The sequence below is a fragment of the Zychaea mexicana genome (genome assembly GCF_025766255.1).
Source record: "Zychaea mexicana strain RSA 1403 chromosome Unknown BDB00scaffold_2, whole genome shotgun sequence".
In the NCBI taxonomy this organism is placed as follows: domain Eukaryota; kingdom Fungi; phylum Mucoromycota; class Mucoromycetes; order Mucorales; family Lichtheimiaceae; genus Zychaea; species Zychaea mexicana.
In genome coordinates this window covers 901,339-923,079 of record NW_026516665.1, presented here as the reverse complement: position 1 = coordinate 923,079, position 21,741 = coordinate 901,339, and the positions used below count along the sequence as shown (strand labels likewise).

Below are 21,741 nucleotides of genomic sequence, written 5' to 3'. Positions count from 1 at the left end.
CGCTATCTTCGTAAAGCGTTGCGTGTATGTGCTTGAATAAAAAAGGTACACTATCCCGCAGGACGAAGCTACAAGATTATCATTTTATACACAATCCATCACAACAGTCAATAACTATCTTTATCGCGCACGACGAATCCGTAGTGACACCTAATGCCACTATGAGAAGAAAGGAAAGAGGTGTCGTAAATAAGAAAAAATTATTCCACCAGAGGCAAAAGCGCACTTTTATGACAGTCACAAATCCCCATGATTAAAGAGCTATACTTACCAACCGGCACCGGACGGTAAAAACATACTGGCAGTGCAACCGGTGAAGCCCTTTACCTTAAACTCATTCCACTCCCCACTCTAATCATGAACTCTTTGAGATTGGCGAGACCTTTGGTAGCTCTCACAGCTCGCCGCGTTTCCCCAGCCGGTACATTATCCCACTCGAACTATTGACAGCCATTCACTCCAAGTGAAAAAACGATTCAAATTTACAAGATACTGATTTTTTTTCAAATTAATATAGCTATTGGAACCTCTTCGCGTTTCATGGGCGCCGCTTTGGGAAGCCAGGTGTCTCGATTCAGCAGCTCGCCCATTAACAGACATGCTGCACCAGTCGACGATAATAAGCAGCAAGTTTCGAACTACAAGGCACCCGGTGTCCTCGATGTCGCCACCCGCCAGCTTTTGCTTACTGAAATGATGCGTGGCATGTGGATCGTCCTTGAACAATTTTTCCGTCCTCCCTACACGATCTTTTATCCCTACGAAAAGGGTCCATTGTCTCCACGATTCCGTGGCGAGCACGCTCTCCGTCGCTATCCTACCGGTAAAGAAATTGATAATTCGTTTTCCGTATCGAGGCGCGACGAAGAAAAAAGCTAGCAAATTAACCACTAACCATTTCTGCTGTCACTTTGACAGGCGAGGAACGTTGCATTGCATGCAAGTTGTGTGAGGCTATCTGCCCTGCTCAGGCCATCACCATTGAAGCCGAACCCCGTGAGGATGGATCGCGTCGTACCACTCGTTACGACATTGATATGACCAAGTGCATGTAAGCGAAAAACAGTGGATGTGGGATGGTTTCGAAGGAGATTTGGAATTGCTCTTTATTTAATGCTCAATTCTTTTTGATAGCTACTGCGGTTTCTGCCAGGAAGCATGCCCAGGTACCGTATAATTACTCAGTTATTACAAGAAAGTGTGAACGAATATACGCAGGCTAACGCTTTTTACTTATAAATTTTAGTTGATGCTATTGTCGAAACTTCGAACTATGAGTACATCACCGAGACCCACGAAGAATTGCTTTACAACAAGGAAAAGCTTTTGTCCAACGGTGACAAGTGGGAGGTCGAAATCGCTAGGTAATGAAACGATGCAAGGAGGAAAAAAAGGGCTACGCTATGGTTTACTTTGAATTTATGCTGACTTTGTCTTTGTTGTATAGAAACTTGCAAGCTGATCATCCTTACCGCTAGACTTTGTATAACCCCATATATAAAAAGAGAAAGTAAAATAAACTTTGTTGGATTTTATGACGCTATTATGACCCGCAATTGTATGCTGGACATGTCGACGAAGAATCCTGGCACAATCGTCGAAGACTATTTGGATCGATTTGTTGAGGTTAGGAAAAACATCATGATGGTGTGTGGTAAGTGGAAAAGGAAGCAAGCGTTACGTTATGTCATAACATCACAATGGATCACGTAGAATAGGAAGCATATAGGAGATGTGTGTTTGTGTAACTAGGCACTGCTCGAAACTGGAGACACGCATCTGACAACTAAGGCGCGTTTTTGCTTCGTCACCCAGTCGATCGCTTGCCGAAACTCAATTGCTACAATTGACAATCGTGTTAAATCAGTGCTACTTTGGTTTCTGTCATCGTTGCATCTAGTCAAATCACCAGCGCGAGGAACAAAAAAAAAGAACGCCGGATAGAGTAACCGCAGAGATACAGATGCATCAGCAGTAATACACCGACGATGGTATTTACAAAAGCGACCTATCATATTGTACGTCTGGATACAACGACATCACGAAAAAAGAGCTAAAAGGCTGCTTCGCGCTATATGCATGGTACGCGATATGTCAAGCTATGCCGGAAGTAAACTTTATGCCATATGTGTCTAACCCAACCTAGGTGATCAGCGTGCTGCCAACCATGTTCTTAAACAAGGCCTAGCCTTGAAGACTCCAATTCTCAGCTATTCGACAAACTTGACAAACAGGGCCAGCACCGCATCCATTGACACTTTGATATAGTTGCACGATATCCATACAATGTTTCCTGAAAATCACTTCGTATCTTCCGAGCTCACCAAGCGCACCCGCTACGTGCATACAGATGTCTCACATATGCTGTACGAGGATTTCAGCACTGTCCTGATACTTGGAGAACGATGAACATATGACATATATGACCATTCAATAAAACTTTTATCTGACGCTTCATACACAGCGATTGTTCCCTTAACGATAGATATGTTCGTATATGTGGCATTGAAATTGATACTATTAATGTTGAGTGAGCTCCAAAAGTGTTGCTGTAGCTTTGAATTGGATGATATACATGTTATGCTCGAATTTAATCGATCAGCATAATGTAAGGCTCAATGAAACTACACATCTTTGTGGGGTATACACCATGTCTTACTCAATAGCTATAAAATATACTAAGGGAGCGGTTGATAACTGCTGGATGAGACCCTTATTTTGGAGCAAGTTTATTCAGCTTCACCCGCAGCGCACCCATCATTTTTCTCCATGACAAATCTAAATTGTCTTGTAAAATGTATGTTCGGTGTGTCAGCACATTTCGCACGTGAAGATTTTCGAGCATTTGCTGCACCTCAACTTCTCCACATATTTCTACTTTAAGCTTCTCCAGGTTTTTCCCTTTTTTTCTTTTCACCCTCCATATATTTCAACCCCAATGTCTGACGTTGCATTTCCTCTTGCCTTGCCATCGGCCGACAACCATCAAATGACCCTTCATCGTGAAGGTCCATTGTTCGTTTTACAGTTGCACCACAAGGACAATCGTTTCACGACCGAATTCTGCAAGTCCATTTTGCAAGCCCTTCAAACCGTCGAGGATATTTTCATTGCTTCTGAAGAACCTGTTGACATGGCCCTTGTCACTCTTGGTGAAGGCAAGATTTTTAGCAACGGGTTAGATCTCATGCACGCCGTCAGCTACAGTCCTTTTATGGATACGTACTTGTTGCTTTTGCGACGTATGGTGACGTTCTGTATTCCTACGATCGCTGCCCTTAACGGTCACGCATTTGCTGGCGGATGCATGCTCGCGTTGGCTCACGGTAATAATTTGGAAAAAAGATATAAACATATATTCTGTCTAATAATATTTCATTTATGTCAGATTATCGCGTCATGCGCTCCGACCGTGGTTATATGTGCATGGTAAGTGACATAATTAAGATCAAACGAGCTTTCTAGTATTTTATTATACAGTTAAAAGAGTAACGCTTACAATTTATGTCAAATTCCGTAGAATGAAGTGGATCTGCCTTCTCCTTTGGCACCTGGCATGGCTGGTCTGCTCCGCTGCAAAATGGCCCCACATACTTTCCGCAACATGGTCTTACAGGGCCACCGTTTCTCTGCCCAACAAGCACTGGATGAAAAGCTTGTGGACGTCATTTGCCCTGGCGACCAGGTTCTGGGCAAGGCTAAGGAACTTGCATTGCAGTGGGCTCCCAAGGCCAAGTCGGGCATTGTCTACAAACAACTCAAAGAAGAGGTACTAGATTCTCGTTAAGATGTGTATGTGGGAATATATCTGTTAAGCTGACGACTGTTTTTTTTTGGCATTTACTACATAGATGTATACCGATATTGTACGTTTACTGAGCATTCCCTACAACCGCTTGGCACCCAAGATGTAAAAGCATATGATATCTTTCATCGTTCGTTCTATATCGCTCTATGTAGTATAATAAATATAATAGATATCCACGAGCCTTGAATATATAGAAAGCACTAATTACCACGCATAAAGAACTGGCTTGACCTGAAGAACACCAAGTCACCGTTCGAAATAGTGTCCTTCTCCTCATGACACCGTTATACCATTTCACTGAGCACTTTCGCGTAGTTTTTTGAAAAACTACATTTTGTCTTATTTTTTGATATACTGGCAACCCTCGTAATCATGTCACTTCTCCGTGATTATTCAATTTTGGCGGCTTTACTTATTTTATTCAACTCTTCTGTTTTTTTATATAAAGTCACAACCACTCTTTCATATTTCCTCGGCCTCCATCACTGAACATTGATGCCAATTCCTTGGATCAGCTTTTATTACTGCACAGCCCTAGGGACAAGACACTGTATGCAACACATTAAATGCGGCCTAGAGTGAAGTTTAGAAACGTAAGAGGAAAATGTAGAAAATAGCCGTTTATCAAGCAAGCAATATTATCATTGAAGAAGAATCACACCTAAAAAATAGGCTGCTGAATTAACACACTTACATAAATTTTGATATTTTTAACGGTCTACAAGAAGCAAAATAGGTTGAAACGATGTCTAACTACGATTATTTATGGAAGTATGATAGCACGTTTGAAGTTCACTAGCTTTAGTAATTGGGAAACATTGTAAGCAGCATTCTCTATCAGCTCCAGACGACAAAATAGTAGTTTGAGACGCATATACCGACAACAAAAATGCGCAATACCTCTATATGGTCATCCTGGTTGGTCATGTCAGTACATGACTCGCTCTGTTGATAACATGTCGCTTCATAGCACCAACAACAGAGTATATAATGCTTCCCGAGTGAGTTATTGATAGGTTTGGTAATATATTTACAAAGCTTGTATAAGAAAAGACGAGAAAATCGGAAGTATAGTAGACAATTATTAAGAAAGAAATTATTCAATAGGGAATCTGGATCCAGCAGCGGCCGCCCGAGGTACAGAAGTCGTCTTGACACTTGAGGTACACATATCGATCCTTTCCAAGCAAACAAACAGCACCGATGACATCTACCAATTGTAATTCATCACTTTGTTCCTGATTGGCAACACCTTATTTCAATCGAAACACATTTTTGGTGCAAAGTTCCTTTATGATGGAGTGTGGAGTATGAGAGAAGTCGGAAGCATTTAACAGCAACCATATTAGTACATAATAGCGCCAACAATGGCATGTTCAATATCTTCAAAAATACACATAGCTCGCAAACGCTACGATTGATGGTTTACATAGAGAATAGGTGCTCACTTAGTTACCAATTTGATATGATAGCATGTAATAATGAGTTATAGTTTACACGGGTAGAATTGGAGTTTTTCTAGTATCATAGAGAGTGGATATGCAGGAAACGTGATGTGAATTACATTGATAAATGGTTATTCTTCTCAAGTACATAGGAGGAGCAAATGTTGATCCTGCAAAATAATGCCTTTCTTTCCTCCTTTTAAAACATGTCATTTGAGCCGAAAAGAATGATAACATCTTGATCGTGACCAGCAGTTCTGAGTATATACTCAAAGAATTCGTCAGCATTTAATACATTGTATGATACTAAATTACAGTAGTACATACGTAGCGAACAAACAGGACGCGTCTAACTTTTCTGTTCGCTCTAAGAAAATGTATACGCCTTAATACACAGAGTATCTCTGTGTGTTGATGAGAGTATTGGCGCTTGTTTCGACAACGTCCAAGCTAAGGATGGTATCCTCAATCTATGATACATTGTTTGCAACTTCAAAAGATCGTTTTTTAAGAGACAGCATTACTAATATTCATAGAGGATATCTCATTTGATATTCATTGACAGCCTCGTCATCTGCCTATCTATGAACCCACAGAATTTATACTAAACGCCCAGCTTTTGCCCTTACATCCTTGCAGCACTTGGTCTCGTACCCGAGTCTGTGTACAAACCTTTCTATGATACCAAGGATCCAATCGAGTATGTAATATCATACCGGAAATGGGCTGACAAAATACACAAAACGCTTTGGCTTTTTACTTAGTTGCTGTATGCGTTCATCTAACTCTTTCTTTTTTCCATCAAACACATCAATTCCATAAATGTATGAATCACCAAGTGCTTGCGTATTGTAGCTCAACAATATTATTTGTGTCCATACCAGCAATTGCTGAAATATCACATTTGGAAACTTCCTCTGCCATGAGTAAGTAAATCGCCCCCGAAATGTTGAAACCAAGCCCTACGACCCCTCTTATAGTTTCAGCCTTGAATACAATTGTTCCTTGGCATAGTGGTCCCCCATTAAGATATCCCTCAAATAATACAACCCTTATCAGTAGTGTCAACCATTTTCATGGGACGCTTACAAATAAGAAAGCATCTAGATTCTATATAAGATATATACAGTTGTACCCCGGTTTTTGCAACCCCTGGTTTTGCAATTCCTCGTATATCTGCAACTTTTTTTGAAAAATCCAAAAAAAACTTAGTAGTTTCGCAAATTTGCAACTTGCAAATGAGTTTATACGATTTGCATGTTATCGGGGTAAAAACAGCTTCAATTTTTGCAATATCAACTGAAAGAAGCATCTGTTGCGGATTATGAGGAATAAAATGATGCGGTTACTGCAAGATAAATATGTAAATATGAAGATGTATTTATTGTCGAAATACATAAAAATTATTATTTGGTAGTTGGACCAGTAGAATCGGGACACATATATAGCACTGATTGGATTGAATCCACAAAAGAAATGATGAAGATATAAGAAAAAGGGAACACACTACATATAGATATAGAAATAAAATGTTTGCTCAAAGGAGCTTTTAACTACATATCGAAGAAGTCATCAAGGGATGATTGTCAGGAGAATGATTGCTGCCTGAGACTCTCTGGAATCCTACGCAAAGACTTCTTTAAGTCGTAGTTATCGATATTATCCAAAAAGCTCAAAACTCCTGCAATTGCAACCTCTTCTTCCTTCGACGTTGGCCCTGGAATAGGCGAATCAGCGCTTTGGTCCACCGCCCGCTCAAGTGCTCGTCGTACGTTCGATCCTCTTGCTTAGATGTGAACTTGTGGAACGATTTTGTCATGCTTAAAAGAGCTAATAATTTAAACCACTAGACAGCTTCAATGAAAGAACGGTCTTATATATGCAAGTAGTAACATTTAGAGCTGTATGAATAATCCCAAAGAACGTATCGTACATCATCTCTGACAGATAAACAATGGGCTAGTGTTAATAGGATGACTTATCCAGTGTATACTTAAAGCAGAATTGTTTACCCCGTTACTTGCAAATCCTCACTTTTTGCAAAAAAAAATCGGAAAACCCTCGGTTGCAAAAACCGGGGTACAACTGTACTCACTTTTATCTACCCTCATTAGCTTCAACCTTATAAGGCTCCCTTTAAGTTGATCTTAGAGGGCGTCATTGTATAATGTCGAACGGCGATAATCTTGCTGTTCTTCAAGTACGGCTATATTGTTCGTGTCGTTTGGTGATAGACTGCTGGCTTTGTTATATAGTATAGTCCTATACCAACACGTCGTTGCAATTCATTCTCTTATGTTGTTCCGATTGACGTGATGCCGGTTTCTCGTTCAGCAACACGGCATCACTAACTAATGATAAGCAAAAGCAATTGGATTATGTGTACAGTATGTACAGTGCTTTTTCTCCAAAATTCAATGGAGAAAAGAACAAGGCAAATGTAGGTGATGAATTATAATGATGGCCTGCACTGCAACTTCTTTATTAGATAGAAATCATTCAGCAACCATGACACTGCAATAATATAGCTGTCAAACTGAAAACGTTCGACAGTAATGCTCCATGTAGTAATAAGCAATCTGTAAGCAGAGGTGCTTTTTCGTTTACGCATGTTGTAACTAGCTTTTCCTGCTATTCATGGTTTGAAGTGTTGGTTCGTTATACTCGTAAAAGCAAACGAAGAAACAGAGGCCATCTGTGCGAGATGTCTATGCTCTTTGGAGTTTTATGCAACTAGCGTGTAGAATCTGAACGATGACTATGTATATAGAAAGAGGTAGCAATCGACGCGATGAGGCCGTACGTGTTGTTATGTATGGGTGTCTGTGGATCCTCAGCATAATCATATCACCGTCTCTGCGCTATCAATCTATATGCTAATGGCGATAAAAACAACATCAGATTTCTCAATAACAATGCTAGTAGTACCTTGACATATGGAGTAGTACGTACAATCACCAATATAACGATCCATGCAAGATAGGCCCTCTTGGATTAGTTGTGTATCACTAAAAGTATGGATTCCAGCACTGACATTTTACAATGCGGAAACAGCTTTCATCTTTCAACTGGTATGATCCAAATGATTTCACCAGAGTTAATACAGATATCAAGATAGTGGTTTTTATAGAATCATTACCCCATATACGTAATTTGAGCACCACTATAGTTACAAAGAAGTACTTTTCAAATTTTTGCGGGTGTTGGAGATAAGGAGAGAGAAAGAGCGAGTGAGCCGAAGAGGGCGGAGACCCCCCGGCCTGATCGGGGTGACGCATTTTATTGCCGTGACCGATTTTCGGGCCATCAACATTTTCCTTGTCTCTCCCTTCTCCCCCACTCTACCCAAATAAATCCAGAGCAGCCATGTCCATTACTCTCAAGAGCTTGGTTCAAAACTCGAAGCTTCTCAGCGGATTCTTGACCCCAGTGTCCAAGATCTACGCCAATGCTGCTGCCTACAGACAAATCGGTAACTTTTTTTGATTCCTAATTGGTTGTTGTATATTATCTGCGACGATTCTTTTCTTTAGTGCACATTTCGCCACCATCAATCCACTCTATACAACGAAAAAAAAAAGTTTTATGTTTGCGAATCCTCATTGTTTTTATTTTTACATGGTCATATTCAATAGGTTTGCGTTATGACGATTTGCTTGCCGAAGAAAGTGATGTTGTTCAGGAAGCTATCCGTCGTCTCGAGAAAGCCGAACCTCGTGAGGCCTACGACCGCGCTTATCGTATTCGCGTCGCTCAGCAGTGCTCGTTGACCCAATCGCTTTTGCCCAAGGACCAGTGGGTTACCCCAGAGAATGTAAGAGCGATAGTTTATGCTTGATAGAGTTTTCCAGAGGATGACAAGGACGGAAGGGATATGTGATATTAGAAGGGGGTGGTGCTTTGGCCAATGGCAGACGGATATAAGCCCAACGCAAGGTGGTGATCGAGCCAATAAATGCTGATGCTACTGATGTTATGATAGGACAAGCGATACCTCCGGCCCTACATTGACGAAGTTGCTGCCGAATTTGCTGAACGTGATGCTTTCGATAACATCAAGGTCGCCCCTCGCCACTAGAGACCTTTCCATCCAGCACTCTCTCATAACTCTAAAAAAGAAACATGTAATACGACCCAACAAAGTACAAAATAAAGCATAAATCACCGTTTTTGTCTTGTCGGCTTAGACATTTCACGGTCTTGTTCATACAGAGTTCGGGCATGAAATAAGCCGACCAAGCGTGCCTCTATATATTTGACTATTATGTAAAACGATATATTACAACCTCTTTTTTTTTCTCTTTTTTTTTTTTCTTTATCGGATACTTACTACTACCCTTTCTTTTCAAAACCACCTTTTCCTCCTCTCTCCTCCTCTCATCTCTTCCTTCTTGCATCTGTCTCTTATATATTTTTACATGCAGCCATGTCAATCTTGCTACAATTACCACAGGAACTACTACAACTCCTGTTTCTAATGCTGTCACGCCAGTCCTTAGCTCGCTTCAGTCTCACTTGTCACCTTGCCTATGATTTATGCGTGCCCACACTCTACAGCCACCTCCAGGTCGGCTTCCGAGCCCATGTTCGTCAGCTCGAAGAAGGCTTGCGACGGCATCCCAAGCTGAAGGAGACGATGCGGACATATACTCGGACGCTGACACTAAAGAACCAGCAGAGCAGCAATCTCTGGTTTGCTCGTGATTTCGCAGGACTTTTGGGGACAGTCTGTAACGTACGGGTGTTGACCCTGAGCGACTTTGACTCGTTATCCGTCGACTATCTTTCTCGTCTAGCAGCTGTCCTGCCGAAAATCGAATGCCTTCAACTCCACTATTGCAACCTTACACATGAATCAGCGCCCACAACGCCAACCACACCGACGACCTTCACTTCTTCATTTCTATTTCCCTCTTCTTCTTCTTCTTCTTCTTTACCACAGTCTTCTGCATTATTTTCCAGAACCCGGCGCCTTAATTTCTGCTGGACGGACTTTAGCGAGGCAGCAGCGGCCAGTCTATTCGAACGGTTGCCGTATCTCGAAAGCGTCAACCTGGGTGCCAACCGAAACCGGGTGGTTGGTGCAAATACGGCTGCAATCAAAAGCCTGACAGAGCATTGCATATACATCAAGGAGCTCACGGTATCGCTACAGCAGATCAGCGAATCTGTGCTTTGCGAAACCATAGCTCATTACGGACCCCAGCTCCATAAACTATCCATCCGTTGTGACGGCAGAGAAACTTTGAAATCCGTAGCCCAGCATGCAACCCATGTTAAAAATTTGACTATCCGCGCTGCTGGTGTCACTATGCAACCACCACCGTCGCCTGGCAACGGCAACAACCATGGTCCGATATTATCGCCAACAACAACAACAACAACTACTACTACTACTACTTTCACTACTAATAGTACTCTAAGATCACCATTGACATCATCATCACTGACGTCTGCGTCAACACCACCCACTTCATCATCAACATCGCCGTCAACACTACGCATCCGAACCAGCAGTATCATCCATCCGCGTTTGGGCATTAATACGGATGGTAGCGTGGAAACAGACGAGGAAGAAGAGGACCACGGCAGCATTGTTGGGATTTTACAACGGTGTAGAGAGTTGGTGCATTTGGAAATGGTATCGTGGATGGTACAGGACGTGCCAACAGTTGTGTGGCGTGGGATTGATGCGGTGGCCCTGCGGCGTCGACGATCAGGACCTTTAGTGATGCGCAAAAAGGTGGTGCCGAACAGCAACAACAACAACAAGACGCTTGCACTGGATCTAGAAGAGCTGCAGGAAATCCGCAAACAGTTTGTCAGGTCCCACTTATTGGCTGACCACATCACCCCTTAGAAATACTCTCACTACTTTACATACACAACGTACACACCCACTCTCTCTTTTACACTACATCATACCCACTGTCAACCTCTTCCTCCTCAATCTCCCACACTCGCACTCATATAACAAGTCGCGACAGCAGCCGATACATAATTATTATCTTTTCCCTACTCCTCCTACTTTTATCCTCACAACAATCACATTATCTGTTCGTCCTGTTTACTTCTTCTTTGTTTTACACTTCTACCACTTACATTCTTACTTTCCTCTTTACATAACTGAATAAACGTTGCACGATTTTGTATATATATATTATTATTACTATAGGATTGTTGAAACTGGGAATGACATGCACTGGACTAGAGAAGCAAAAAGGAGGTGTGTGTTTTATGGTGGGGCAAGGGGGAGGGGTTGCGAAAGGAAATTATTTACAGATACACACAAGCATGTACGAAACCCAAAGGTGATGAACGAATTATGACGAATGGGACTATTAATCAAGCATCAGCAGCAATGGCGACCAGCTGTTGGGGTTGTTGCTGTTGATGTTGCTGTTGCTGCTTCTTCTCCTGTATTCTCGTTCGTAATCGATCCACTTTGGTCTCAACCTCTTCCACGGTGAACTTTGATTTATCGATCTTCCACTCATACCAAGTCGCAATCTCGCCTGTGCGACCGTTTAAGCTTTTTAAAGCAACCATCCGTATGCTCTTTTTGTTCTCACTTGCTGTTGTTGTTGTTGTTGTCTCCAACGCTTTGTCTCCCTTGTTGTTGTTGTTTGTCGCACTACTAGTAGTATCCACACGCTGTTTCCTCTTCATGGGCGGCAAGGGGTACTTTGTGTTGTTAATGATCGATTCGTCGACTGGGAGACCCAGTGCAAGCCGTATCCATTCATGAGTCAGATATTTCTCTTTCAAGCGTTGAGTCTTGACCTGGATTCTGACTTTGGCAAGCGCTCGTGCAAACGTAGTGCCTGCTACTTCGGTTTCTTCCTGTTGCTGTTGCTGTTGCTGTTGCTGCTTTTTCTCGCTTTCTTTGAGTTGTTGTGAAGCTTTGAGAGCGGCTGTGGCAGCAGGAATCAGATCAGATAAAGTCGTGGACGGGTATCGGGAGAGTCGGCGGTGTAGTTGATTGATGGGTTTTGGACAGGGACGAGGTGTAGTAGGGGCGGCCCTGTTTTCTATGGTTGCAGGGCTACTGTTACCGTCTTTTTGAAGGTTTATGCTGTCGTTGCTGGTGTCTTTTATGCTCTTCTTGCCATGTTCGACACTGGCGGAGGCTGGAGACGGGGTTGGGGAGGGAGGAGGAGCAAAAGCAGCATCATTGCAGGAATGATGAGATGGTGTGTACGGTACAACGCAGGTCTCCATTGTGCAAGATTGTAATGAAGCAGAAGCGGATTAAAGTGGGAGAGATCTGGTAAAAAAGAAAAAAAAGGCGAGAATAAAAAAGTTTTTTTTCCCTGCTTTTTTAGCTTTATGAGAGAGAGAGAGAGAGAGAGAGAGAGAGAGAGACAAGCGGGATGACAAAGTGCATAACAGATGCTAAACCAACCAATAATGCGAAAGGCCTACTATTGTTGGTTCTACCACCGTCGTTCCCTATGATACAACATCCAGGGCCTGTCTAGTCGACTTGGTCATCTCGCACCCACTCTTCACACCATCCACGTTATTCTGCACTGTGTGATGATGATGATGATTTGTGAACAAGCAACGAAACCATACGAATTTTTTATATTTGTCACTTCGCATGACTTTTTATTCTCAAGAAGGTTTATTCTGTTTTGGCGCGCTCGCACACGCTCCCGCCACCGCCTGCAAGGGGAGGAGGGGAGGAGGGGAGGCTATCATGAAAGCATCGCTTTGCCGATAGGCGAGTAATGAAGGATGATCTCCATCCCCTCTCTTTCTTTCTCTCTCTCTCTCTCTTTTGCTGGATGCCTTTGAACCTCACATGCCAGCCACCACACATTGCCAGCTTTCCGATGTTGTGTGTTGTAATTTTGTGGTACAATGAGTGCTAGGCTTTCCGAACAGCTCCGTTCAACCACCCAAAACTCATTCTCTCTTTTTTTTTTTTTTTTACTCACGTTGAGAGGTTCTTTTTCTATTTTTTCTTTTCTTTCTTTCCCTCCTCTTCCCCCTGATTACTTTACTTGTCCTCTCTCTCTCTCTTTGTTTTCTATGGCCTCGTCGTCCAATTACCATTATCCCGCTCTGGCAGCGATCACCGGCATAGCACTTGCTGCATCTGGTTATGCATTATCATCGTCCAGCAGTACCGATACGAGACGTCGGCGGAGACGAATAAAGAGCAGAATCTTGAAAGGTGTGTGCGTGCATCAAGTATACACCTCACTCCCATTCGTGTATACTAACTGCCTTCAATTATCATTTTTCTTCCGATACCAATTCCTAATGTAGAACGGGATGGAAGATACATTATGGGTTTGACCAACACGGGCAATTCGTGTTTCATTAATTCCGTACTCCAGGTAAACTAAAGATATATACCTCAACAGCACTTTTGAAACTGTTTGTTGTTTACTAAAACAAAAGTTGGCTTTACAATATTGTTATCAATCAGGCTTTGGCGACCGTGACACCCCTTCGTTCTTACCTTGTAAGCAAAAGAGAGAAATAAAAGCACTCTTATATAACGATAGCGGCAACAGCGCATGTCAACATAACGAACAACGAACGATTAACGTATGATGGATATGTATTTTGAACTTTGATACATAACAATCGATTGTAGGCCGAGCGTGTTGATGAACGGGGAGACGAGATCGAAAGAATCGAGCTGACAAGGAACGACTATGTATTAGAATCCGTCGCCTATGCTTTATATACAACAATCGAAAGCAAGTATTTTTTTTTGTCGCCATCGTCGCATTAGCAGACATTATAGCGTTTTCAATCACTAACCTACGTACGTATGCGTGTGGGATTTTTTTTTTCATCAGTGCTGAACAGGCCACTGGCCAAGCCCCGGTCCATGGCACCGGCCGACCTTGTTCATGCCTTAGAGCGGAAAACGAATGGAAGAATCAACCGAGAACAGCAGGTTAGCGGATAATAAAGACATTTGAGTTTCCAACTACATTTTGGCGAGATAGTTCAACGAAAAAAAAAAAAGCAAGGTTACTCAAGTTGTCATCATCGGTTTTGTTGATATGCATATTAGGACGCACAAGAACTGTTCCAGATCATCTCGCATGCCTTGACTTCCGAAGAAGATGTGCAATATCGCGAAGAACCGTCGTCTCTTTTGGATGCAGGAGCTGTCCGCAAGATGGCGATCGATAACGTAAGACACGTACAAATAAGGTTGCTTGCGGCAGCATGTATTGTGTGAAGAGAGAAACAGATCAAAATAACTCACACCACCTTTTTTATTTATTTTTCAAGGATCCAAACTTGGACCATTTTGAAACTTCGTCAGTATCGTCCATGGGCACCACCGGATCCATGTGGAGCTGTTTCTCGGTATCCACTGTAGGTGGCTATTTACGAACTAGACCTCGTCGTCCGAAAAGTCCGTTCACTGGCTTAACTGCAACCAAAATCAGCTGCATGAAGTGTGGCTATACAGTAAGTAATAAACAAACAGAACCCGTATTCACTCAAGTTACAGCGGCAAAAGAAAGACTGACATCGATTTAGGCACCTATTCGTCATAGCACGTTTGACAACATATCGTTGACGATTCCACAAACTGTGAGTTCCCTTTCTTCTTCTTCTTCAAGATAGTAAATATGTAATTAAACGCTGTTTTTCTGTTTAGCTGAGCTGCACGCTCCAAAGCTGCATTGATACATATACCAAGGTGGATGTATTAACGGATTTCCGATGCCGAAAGTGTATGCTGATGGCTACATTGGACTCGCTGATGAACGAGTTTGCCAAAGCATCAGCATCAGGCTCGTCGATATCCGAAGAAGATAAACAAGAACTTAAAGGCAAGATACAGATTATCAAGGATGCCATGAAATACAACGTAGAAGCTCCTTTAGTAAGTGTTTTGTTTTTACAACATGCTATCTAAACATTTCAAAAACAATGGGAAGGGAAAGGTTAACTTAACCGGGCATCGTGATTTTCGTAGCCGGGCATTCCATTAGTGACACCAAGGACAACCTCGTGCACAACCAAACAAACAATGTTGGCCAACCCGCCCAAGTCGCTGTGTTTCCATCTGTCACGATCCGTGTATCATCCGTCTGGCATCGTCCAAAAGAACCATTGCAACGTCAAGTTCTCGGAATACCTCGACTTGGCACCTTACACCACCAATGGATTCCTCAACACGAGCGATCCAGCCGCTGCATTGAGCACACCACCGCCACCGACCAGCAGCATGTCGCAATCGCGTATCAGTCGGACGAGTCTGGTGTACCTGCGCAATATGGCAGCTGGCCATCGATTCGCTCATGGACGCGACGGGTTGAATGTGGCCTTGGTGAACAAGGACGAGGAGGTGGTGCACAATGCCTTACCTTCCATGTCCATGCCGACTGTCCGCACCATCCCGTATCGACTCACTGCGGTGATCGTTCACTATGGTGGCCATGAGTCGGGCCATTTCATCACATACCGGCGCAAGAAGTTACCCACGGGTCAGGATGTGCGTCGAGCACCGGGAGAAGAAGACCCGGAGCCAAAGAAGCCAACGACGTTCTGGCGATGCAGTGACGAGCTTATAGAAGAAGTAGATTTGGAAACTGTACTGTCTAGTGAAGCATACATGCTGTTTTATGAACGAGATGTATAAAGAAGAAAAGACTTTATAAAATTTCTCTTGTGAAAAGAGAAAGAGACATTAAAAAAAACACAAGAAGAGTGATTGAAGTTTTTTTAATAAAATGATGGCGTATGTGTGGTTCGTGTGAGTTATATGGGTGGGGGAGAAGAAGAAGAAGAAGAGGCGCGCGTAGAAATAAGGAAAGGTTAGAAAAAAACAGGTCTCTCTTTTTTTAAGCAATGTTTGCCAAGTAGTCTCGAACTTCGTTCAAGCTCAATTTCCGGAACAATGGCATCTTCTTTCGCTCACCACCATACACACCCACTGTGCTTTCGCCAATAATGCCAATCTCTACGCTGTTTTCCGTCATTTGTCCTTCAAAGCCTTCCTTGAGCTATAATTTGTGAAAAAACACGGTGTGTGGTTAAATCATCCATCTTTACGTTTCTCCATCCACACACAAATAAAACGAAAAGGCTGCTGCTTACTGTTAGGATAGCAGTGTGTACGGCATCTTCAAGTTCCATTTCTTCGTTGTATCTAGAGCCACATACACACAAGATTTAGTTTCATCCAAAACTTACACAAAACATCGTGTCAAGCCTCACACCCAATTTCATTACCGCTTCTCCAAAAAGGTCTTTGCATTGATCATGTTCTTTCCGATTGCGCTAGCCTTCCATGCCCAGTACGAGCCAGAGGGGTCTACTTGATATAACGAGGGTCCAGTCACTTCGTCGTGGCCGATGATCAATAACGACACGCCAAAGGGACGAACACCACTGAAAAAATGTATATCATCCTGTCAGTATACACACATTGGAAACAAACATGGATTATAATGAGAAGCTTACCCGCTCTGGGTATATTCTTGCATGACACTTGCTACTTCTTGAACCAAGATACGCGTTGGTGGCTCTTCCATGTACACCCGTTTATATTGTTGTGCAGCCTTGCGCGCCTTGGACACCAGGACACGGAAATCAGGGCCCATGCCTGAATACACCATGCCAATGTTGGGGCAAATCATTGCTACCTTTTCCAAAGTCGAATCGTCTACGAGATTGGAGGCTGACTTTTTTTCCGTGGCAATAACGACACCGTTGGTAGCTAGAGTAGTTATTTTCGTATCGGGTCGTTGACATGCCCAAAAGTAAATGTGAATCTCAATTTTTTTTTTTTTGAAACAGTTATGCAGTTTAAAAATACACACGTCTTCCAATCCCCCTTTTCCCCCATAATGATTTACCTTTGATGCCAACACTGGTCACACCCTGAGAAACAGCGTTGAATGCATATTCAATCTGGACCAGCTTACCCGAAGGCGAAAAGGTCGTGAGTGAGAAACTGTATCGATCGGCCATGGTCAATGACTTGAGAGAAAAGAATAGGTAAAAAGAGAGAGAGAGAAGAAAAAATAGGTTATTACGTGTACCTTTGGGTGTGCGTATACACGCCCAAAGTAATAAGGGCGAGGAGTCACGACCACAACTCCGCTCGTAACGTGCGGTTGCTTGGTCAGTAACAGCAGCCCATCCACCTTAATCATCCGCCACTTTTGATTTGATATGTCTCTGTGCTATGGTATCATCATAGCAGCAACTCATCGCACCATGATATCTAAAGCTTTTACTGGCGTGTTGTATCCACACAACAGATACTAATGACAGCCAGCTAACCAGTGGAAAAAGACAGTGGAATGATAATATGCAGTGATAAGAGCTCATCTCTTTTTTCTTTCCACTAAGGGAATTTAGGTACAGTTTTAATAATGAATGCAAAGGAATTTTGTAATATGAAAAACGGTTCAAGATGGGGAAACAAAATCTAGCTTCTTCTCTTTTTGGAATTTCTATCTTCGTCGACCACACGCGCCCGCCGGTTCATCAGTTTTTCTAACGCGCGTTTCGCTGACGATTGAGGGAAATTGCCCATCTATTACCAGACAATGTATTAGTCACGCTTTATCTTTGTCTTCTCATAATGATATATTAAGCCAACAACAACTTACATTGTAATAGTTTGGGGCTATATCCAAGAGCCAGTCTGCCTTTACTTCGGTGCAAGTACGGATATAGTTGCGCGTAGTCAATACGAATTCATGATAAAGGACCCATTCGGGCTTGTGGCCAAGACCGCTCGATGGATGGAGTTGGACAGGCTGGTTATCCTTCATGGTAAAGTAATGGCCCGAGCGTTCCAAATGTGCCACCTGCATAAAGAAACCTGCGGTCATGGCCTTGCGGATGTTGGTAAAATAAGCCTTATCTTCAAACGGCGTCGACACAAGATCCAGATCCCACGTCTCCATGGTACGCTTCAGCTGCTGTCGGACGTTGTCGGCACTCTTGAGCGATCGATGGTTCAAAAAGTTCTCCCAGCACCAGTCGCCGCTGTCGTTGTTGGTCTTGTAGGCATGGTATGCGTTCAGTAATGTGAGGTGATCACCGTCGCCATGTGTAAAGTTGGCCTTGGCTTCATCGGCAAGCTTGCGTGCTTCGCTGGGACGGATAAAGATCTGGGGAACTAGTGATAATCAAGTCAGCAAACCCTCCCTACACGCACGGAGATATCTTGAAAAGTTTTATGTAAAGACAAATGATTACCTGATAAGAGAGCAGCAATGGAGAGAATCTCGTTGGAGCATCGGTATTTGGGGCTTTCGATGAGCATCTTACACAGCTGGGGATCAAGCGGGAAAGCTGACATGATTTCACCCGTGGGGGTCAACTCGCCGTCATCATCCAAAGCACCCAAATAATTCAACAATTCCAAGGCACGCATGAGGGTCTCGGGCGCTGGAGGATCCATAAAGTCAAAGTGGACAAGATCATCGATACCCAATTTCTTGAGCTGAAGAACGACAGAGCCCAGATTGCTTCGCAGAATTTCCGGGTATGTCTGTTCGATGAGTTCCTTGTTAAAGGCACTTTCGGTGTACAGACGGAACGATTTACCGGGCCGTGTACGACCTGCACGACCTGCGCGCTGTTGAGCACTTGCTTTGGAGATGGGCGAGACAAGCAACGACTCGACACGGATACGAGGGTTGTACACTTTTTGCTTGGCAAAGCCGGGATCAATGACGTACACGATACCATCGATGGTAAGCGATGTTTCTGCAATGTTGGTCGAGACAACGACCTTGCGACCAGGCGTGCCGCCAGGCTTGCGTGGCGGTGGTGCACGGTCAAAGATACGTTGCTGTGCAGAAGGTGGCAGTGTCGAGTAAAGTGGTACGACCTTGATCGGACCGCAGTCCGTTTGTCGGATTTGTTCGTCGACTTCGGCCTTGATCTTGCGACATGCCTGTTCAATTTCCTCTTCACCCGTTAAAAAGACCAAGATATCGCCCTCGGGCTCGCTGACGTGGATCTGGACAACAGTGCGAATGGCTGCTTCAAGGTAATCACGCTCGGGCTCGGGTGTGTAGTAAATTTCGACAGGGAAAGTACGACCGGGAACCGTCTAAGTAGTTGTTTTCTCATTAGTCTTCCTATCTTTGCAAGCTTACGGCTTGGCTATCCCATGTCGCTCCTTACCAGCAATGGTGCATTGTCAAAATATTTCTGGAATTTGCCTGCATCCAAAGTAGCAGACATAACAACGACTTGCAAATCCTTACGTGTCCTGCAAATCTAACAACAATAAGCACAAATTAGTCACACTCACTCTCTCTTTTTCTTTGACCTCTCCAACTAGCTAGATTTTCCGCGGTAGGATCCTTTACCTCTTTTAAAAGGCCCATCAGGATATCCGTGTTAAGCGTACGTTCGTGAGCTTCATCCAAAATAATGGCAGAGTAACGAGACAGCTTGGGATCAGACATGGCTTCACGAAGAAGCATACCATCGGTCATGTATTTCAAAAAGGTTTTTGGGCTCGTGTTGTCTTCGAAACGAATGTTGTAACCAACTTCCTGACCCAATTCAACGTCCATTTCGTCGGCCACACGCTGGGCCACTGACATTGCTGCGACACGACGAGGTTGAGTACAGGCGATCTGTTTGCCCTTCAAATGGGGCAACTCATCGTACACAAGAAACTGTGGGATCCTGTCAAAAAGAAAAATATAAAGTACTGTTAGAAAAAAAACCCCTGATCTGTCAAAAAGCATCCACAAAGAACAAGGATAGATCTCACACAATGCTAAAACATTGTGTTGAGGGATCCATCGATCTGACTTACTGTGTTGTTTTACCGGAACCAGTCTCACCCACAAGAACAACGAACTGGTTCGAGTGCACCATTTCAAGAAACTCGGAACGTTGGGCATGGACGGGCAATTTGCGTCTGCCTTCCAAGATCGATTGGTAGCGTGCAGTATAAGGCTTGTTGGTGTAGGGATTAAACGTGCCGTTTTCGAGCTTTTCGGCTTGTTCAGCTGTGGTCTTGCGCGGCACCAGACCATGGAAAGCATCCGTATTGTTTTTGCCTCCAGCTTTGCGTTGCGAAGGTGGCAAATGAGCCAAGTAAGGGTTCTCACTGCTCATTGTGAATTTTTTTATTTTTGGCAATGAACAAAAAAAAAAAGAGAATATGCAAAACTGCGGTCGAAATGAAAAAAAATAGGTACGAAATCCGCCGTCACTTTGAGAGCCAACGTTTGAATCCTGTATAATAGGTTTCATTTTTTGATTTCCAACGAACCAATAGGTCGACAACTGAATTTTGCATTGCACTTGGTTATTGTTGGTATTCGGTAGGAATATACGGATCAAGGGGTAATCAGATAGCTTTTGCTACGTGCTTCTTCTTAGCGGTGAAGCTACACTTTTATTGTTGCAAAAGCTTGCAGGTGAATTATTTCACTTTTTTTATCAGTATATAGCAAAGTAGGTTTAGTAAAATGAGTTCTCGTCGGGAATAGTACTTATACGATCACAAGAAGATTTTTTTATCAGTAGTAGGCATTTTTGCTATGAGTCACTGACATTACTCTACACTTTGGTCGCTTGATCTAATATAAACTTACTGGCAGCAGCAGCATACCCTTTATATTGTAGATATCATAGAGAGTGAGTAGTATGGAGTGCAATAGGTTCATATGCTTTCTGTGGAGAAAACATACAGTATTGTACTAGACACCGAAAACATGCTTGTGGATAAAATACCTTTATTATATGCACCCTTCTCCCTATGTAAAAGTGATCGACTAATGCTTCGTTCAATTATTGTACAGTATAAGCTCTGCGTTACATCTTATACAGGTGTAGTATGTATGTAGGTTTCGAAAAGAGCTTCAATATACCCCTATATATACCTTTCTTTATCAGCTCCAGACAGTGCTGTCACTTTGTTAACTGTTGTGTTTCTTGAATACAAAGATTTATTATTTATTACAGTGGGGATTATGTATTTGTAACTGTCATGGTTGATAGTGAATACCATCAGCAGTCTTGTTGTAAGGACAGCGAACAGTCATCATCCTCGTTTCCGTATGATGGCTCTGTTATGTATCCTGGGGCTCGCAGCAATAGGTATGTCTTGTTGGCACGAGAGGTTACAACGCTTGATGAATCTTGAGCCAAGCCCTAACATGTATGATAAAAAGCCGTTATGAGTTAAGCATTTCCCAAATACGTGTGTATACAGCAATGCTGAGCTTCAGAGGACAGAAGCCTTTCCTACATATTCCACACATACCACAGAAGAGCACTTTCAAAACTGCCGAATGGAAATAGCTCATTTGCTGATAGCTAAAAAAATATGTATGCGATCTTTTCCACAAATGTATGATATATCATCGAGCAATATCATGCATTGTTAGATAATTTGAAACTCTGTGTAATTCCAATTTCGGGAAGATTCAGGAACGAAAATATAGCCTATGAAGCAACTTTACAACCATTATCTGCCTGCTTCCTTTACTGCCGGTTTTTACAAAAGAA

General features: G+C 42.9%; 8 protein-coding genes across 8 annotated transcripts; 5 read left to right on the top strand and 3 right to left on the bottom strand.

The window, feature by feature from the left end:
- Positions 1–300: 300 nt before the first annotated feature.
- Positions 301–1,543, top strand: BDB00DRAFT_796652 (NADH dehydrogenase iron-sulfur protein 8). The gene is made up of 6 exons (XM_053121482.1): positions 301–421; positions 518–823; positions 919–1,051; positions 1,135–1,166; positions 1,247–1,364; positions 1,448–1,543. Exons 1-6 carry the CDS (start codon positions 358–360, stop codon positions 1,476–1,478), a joined length of 684 nt encoding a protein of 227 aa, XP_052985653.1. The 5' UTR covers positions 301–357; the 3' UTR covers positions 1,479–1,543.
- Positions 1,544–2,938: 1,395 nt separating this feature from the next.
- Positions 2,939–3,787, top strand: BDB00DRAFT_753487 (ClpP/crotonase-like domain-containing protein; the record flags this gene model as incomplete). Its single annotated transcript, XM_053118699.1, has 3 exons — positions 2,939–3,326; positions 3,389–3,429; positions 3,521–3,787. The coding sequence occupies 3 exons, from the start codon at positions 2,939–2,941 to the stop codon at positions 3,785–3,787; spliced, it is 696 nt and encodes a 231-aa protein (XP_052985652.1).
- A 4,790-nt stretch (positions 3,788–8,577) lies between these two features.
- Positions 8,578–9,538, top strand: BDB00DRAFT_796643 (cytochrome b-c1 complex subunit 7). The gene is made up of 3 exons (XM_053121481.1): positions 8,578–8,725; positions 8,889–9,067; positions 9,236–9,538. Exons 1-3 carry the CDS (start codon positions 8,620–8,622, stop codon positions 9,329–9,331), a joined length of 381 nt encoding a protein of 126 aa, XP_052985651.1. The 5' UTR covers positions 8,578–8,619; the 3' UTR covers positions 9,332–9,538.
- Positions 9,539–10,204: 666 nt separating this feature from the next.
- Positions 10,205–10,930, top strand: BDB00DRAFT_748089 (uncharacterized protein; the record flags this gene model as incomplete). The annotated part of the gene is made up of 2 exons (XM_053118572.1): positions 10,205–10,556; positions 10,830–10,930. Coding segments are annotated over 2 exons (453 nt in total), but the record flags the coding sequence as incomplete, so codon positions are not given.
- Positions 10,931–11,393: 463 nt separating this feature from the next.
- On the bottom strand, positions 11,394–12,613 carry BDB00DRAFT_796639 (uncharacterized protein). Its single transcript, XM_053121480.1, has one exon. The coding sequence runs from the start codon at positions 12,472–12,474 to the stop codon at positions 11,599–11,601; it is 876 nt and encodes a 291-aa protein (XP_052985649.1). The 5' UTR covers positions 12,475–12,613; the 3' UTR covers positions 11,394–11,598.
- Positions 12,614–13,290: 677 nt separating this feature from the next.
- BDB00DRAFT_866864 (uncharacterized protein) lies at positions 13,291–15,880 on the top strand (the record flags this gene model as incomplete). The annotated part of the gene is made up of 10 exons (XM_053126275.1): positions 13,291–13,435; positions 13,531–13,601; positions 13,694–13,729; positions 13,865–13,974; positions 14,083–14,173; positions 14,294–14,416; positions 14,518–14,700; positions 14,773–14,826; positions 14,894–15,121; positions 15,215–15,880. The coding sequence occupies 10 exons, from the start codon at positions 13,291–13,293 to the stop codon at positions 15,878–15,880; spliced, it is 1,707 nt and encodes a 568-aa protein (XP_052985648.1).
- A 202-nt stretch (positions 15,881–16,082) lies between these two features.
- Positions 16,083–17,214, bottom strand: BDB00DRAFT_753315 (nucleophile aminohydrolase; the record flags this gene model as incomplete). Its single annotated transcript, XM_053118688.1, has 5 exons — positions 16,083–16,244; positions 16,339–16,390; positions 16,474–16,632; positions 16,705–16,960; positions 17,100–17,214. 5 exons carry the CDS (start codon positions 17,212–17,214, stop codon positions 16,083–16,085), a joined length of 744 nt encoding a protein of 247 aa, XP_052985647.1.
- A 208-nt stretch (positions 17,215–17,422) lies between these two features.
- On the bottom strand, positions 17,423–20,364 carry BDB00DRAFT_796633 (P-loop containing nucleoside triphosphate hydrolase protein). The gene is made up of 6 exons (XM_053121479.1): positions 20,039–20,364; positions 19,581–19,905; positions 19,393–19,488; positions 18,457–19,318; positions 17,862–18,376; positions 17,423–17,785 (listed from the first exon to the last, which is right to left on the bottom strand). The coding sequence occupies exons 1-6, from the start codon at positions 20,341–20,343 to the stop codon at positions 17,678–17,680; spliced, it is 2,211 nt and encodes a 736-aa protein (XP_052985646.1). The 5' UTR covers positions 20,344–20,364; the 3' UTR covers positions 17,423–17,677.
- Positions 20,365–21,741: the final 1,377 nt, after the last annotated feature.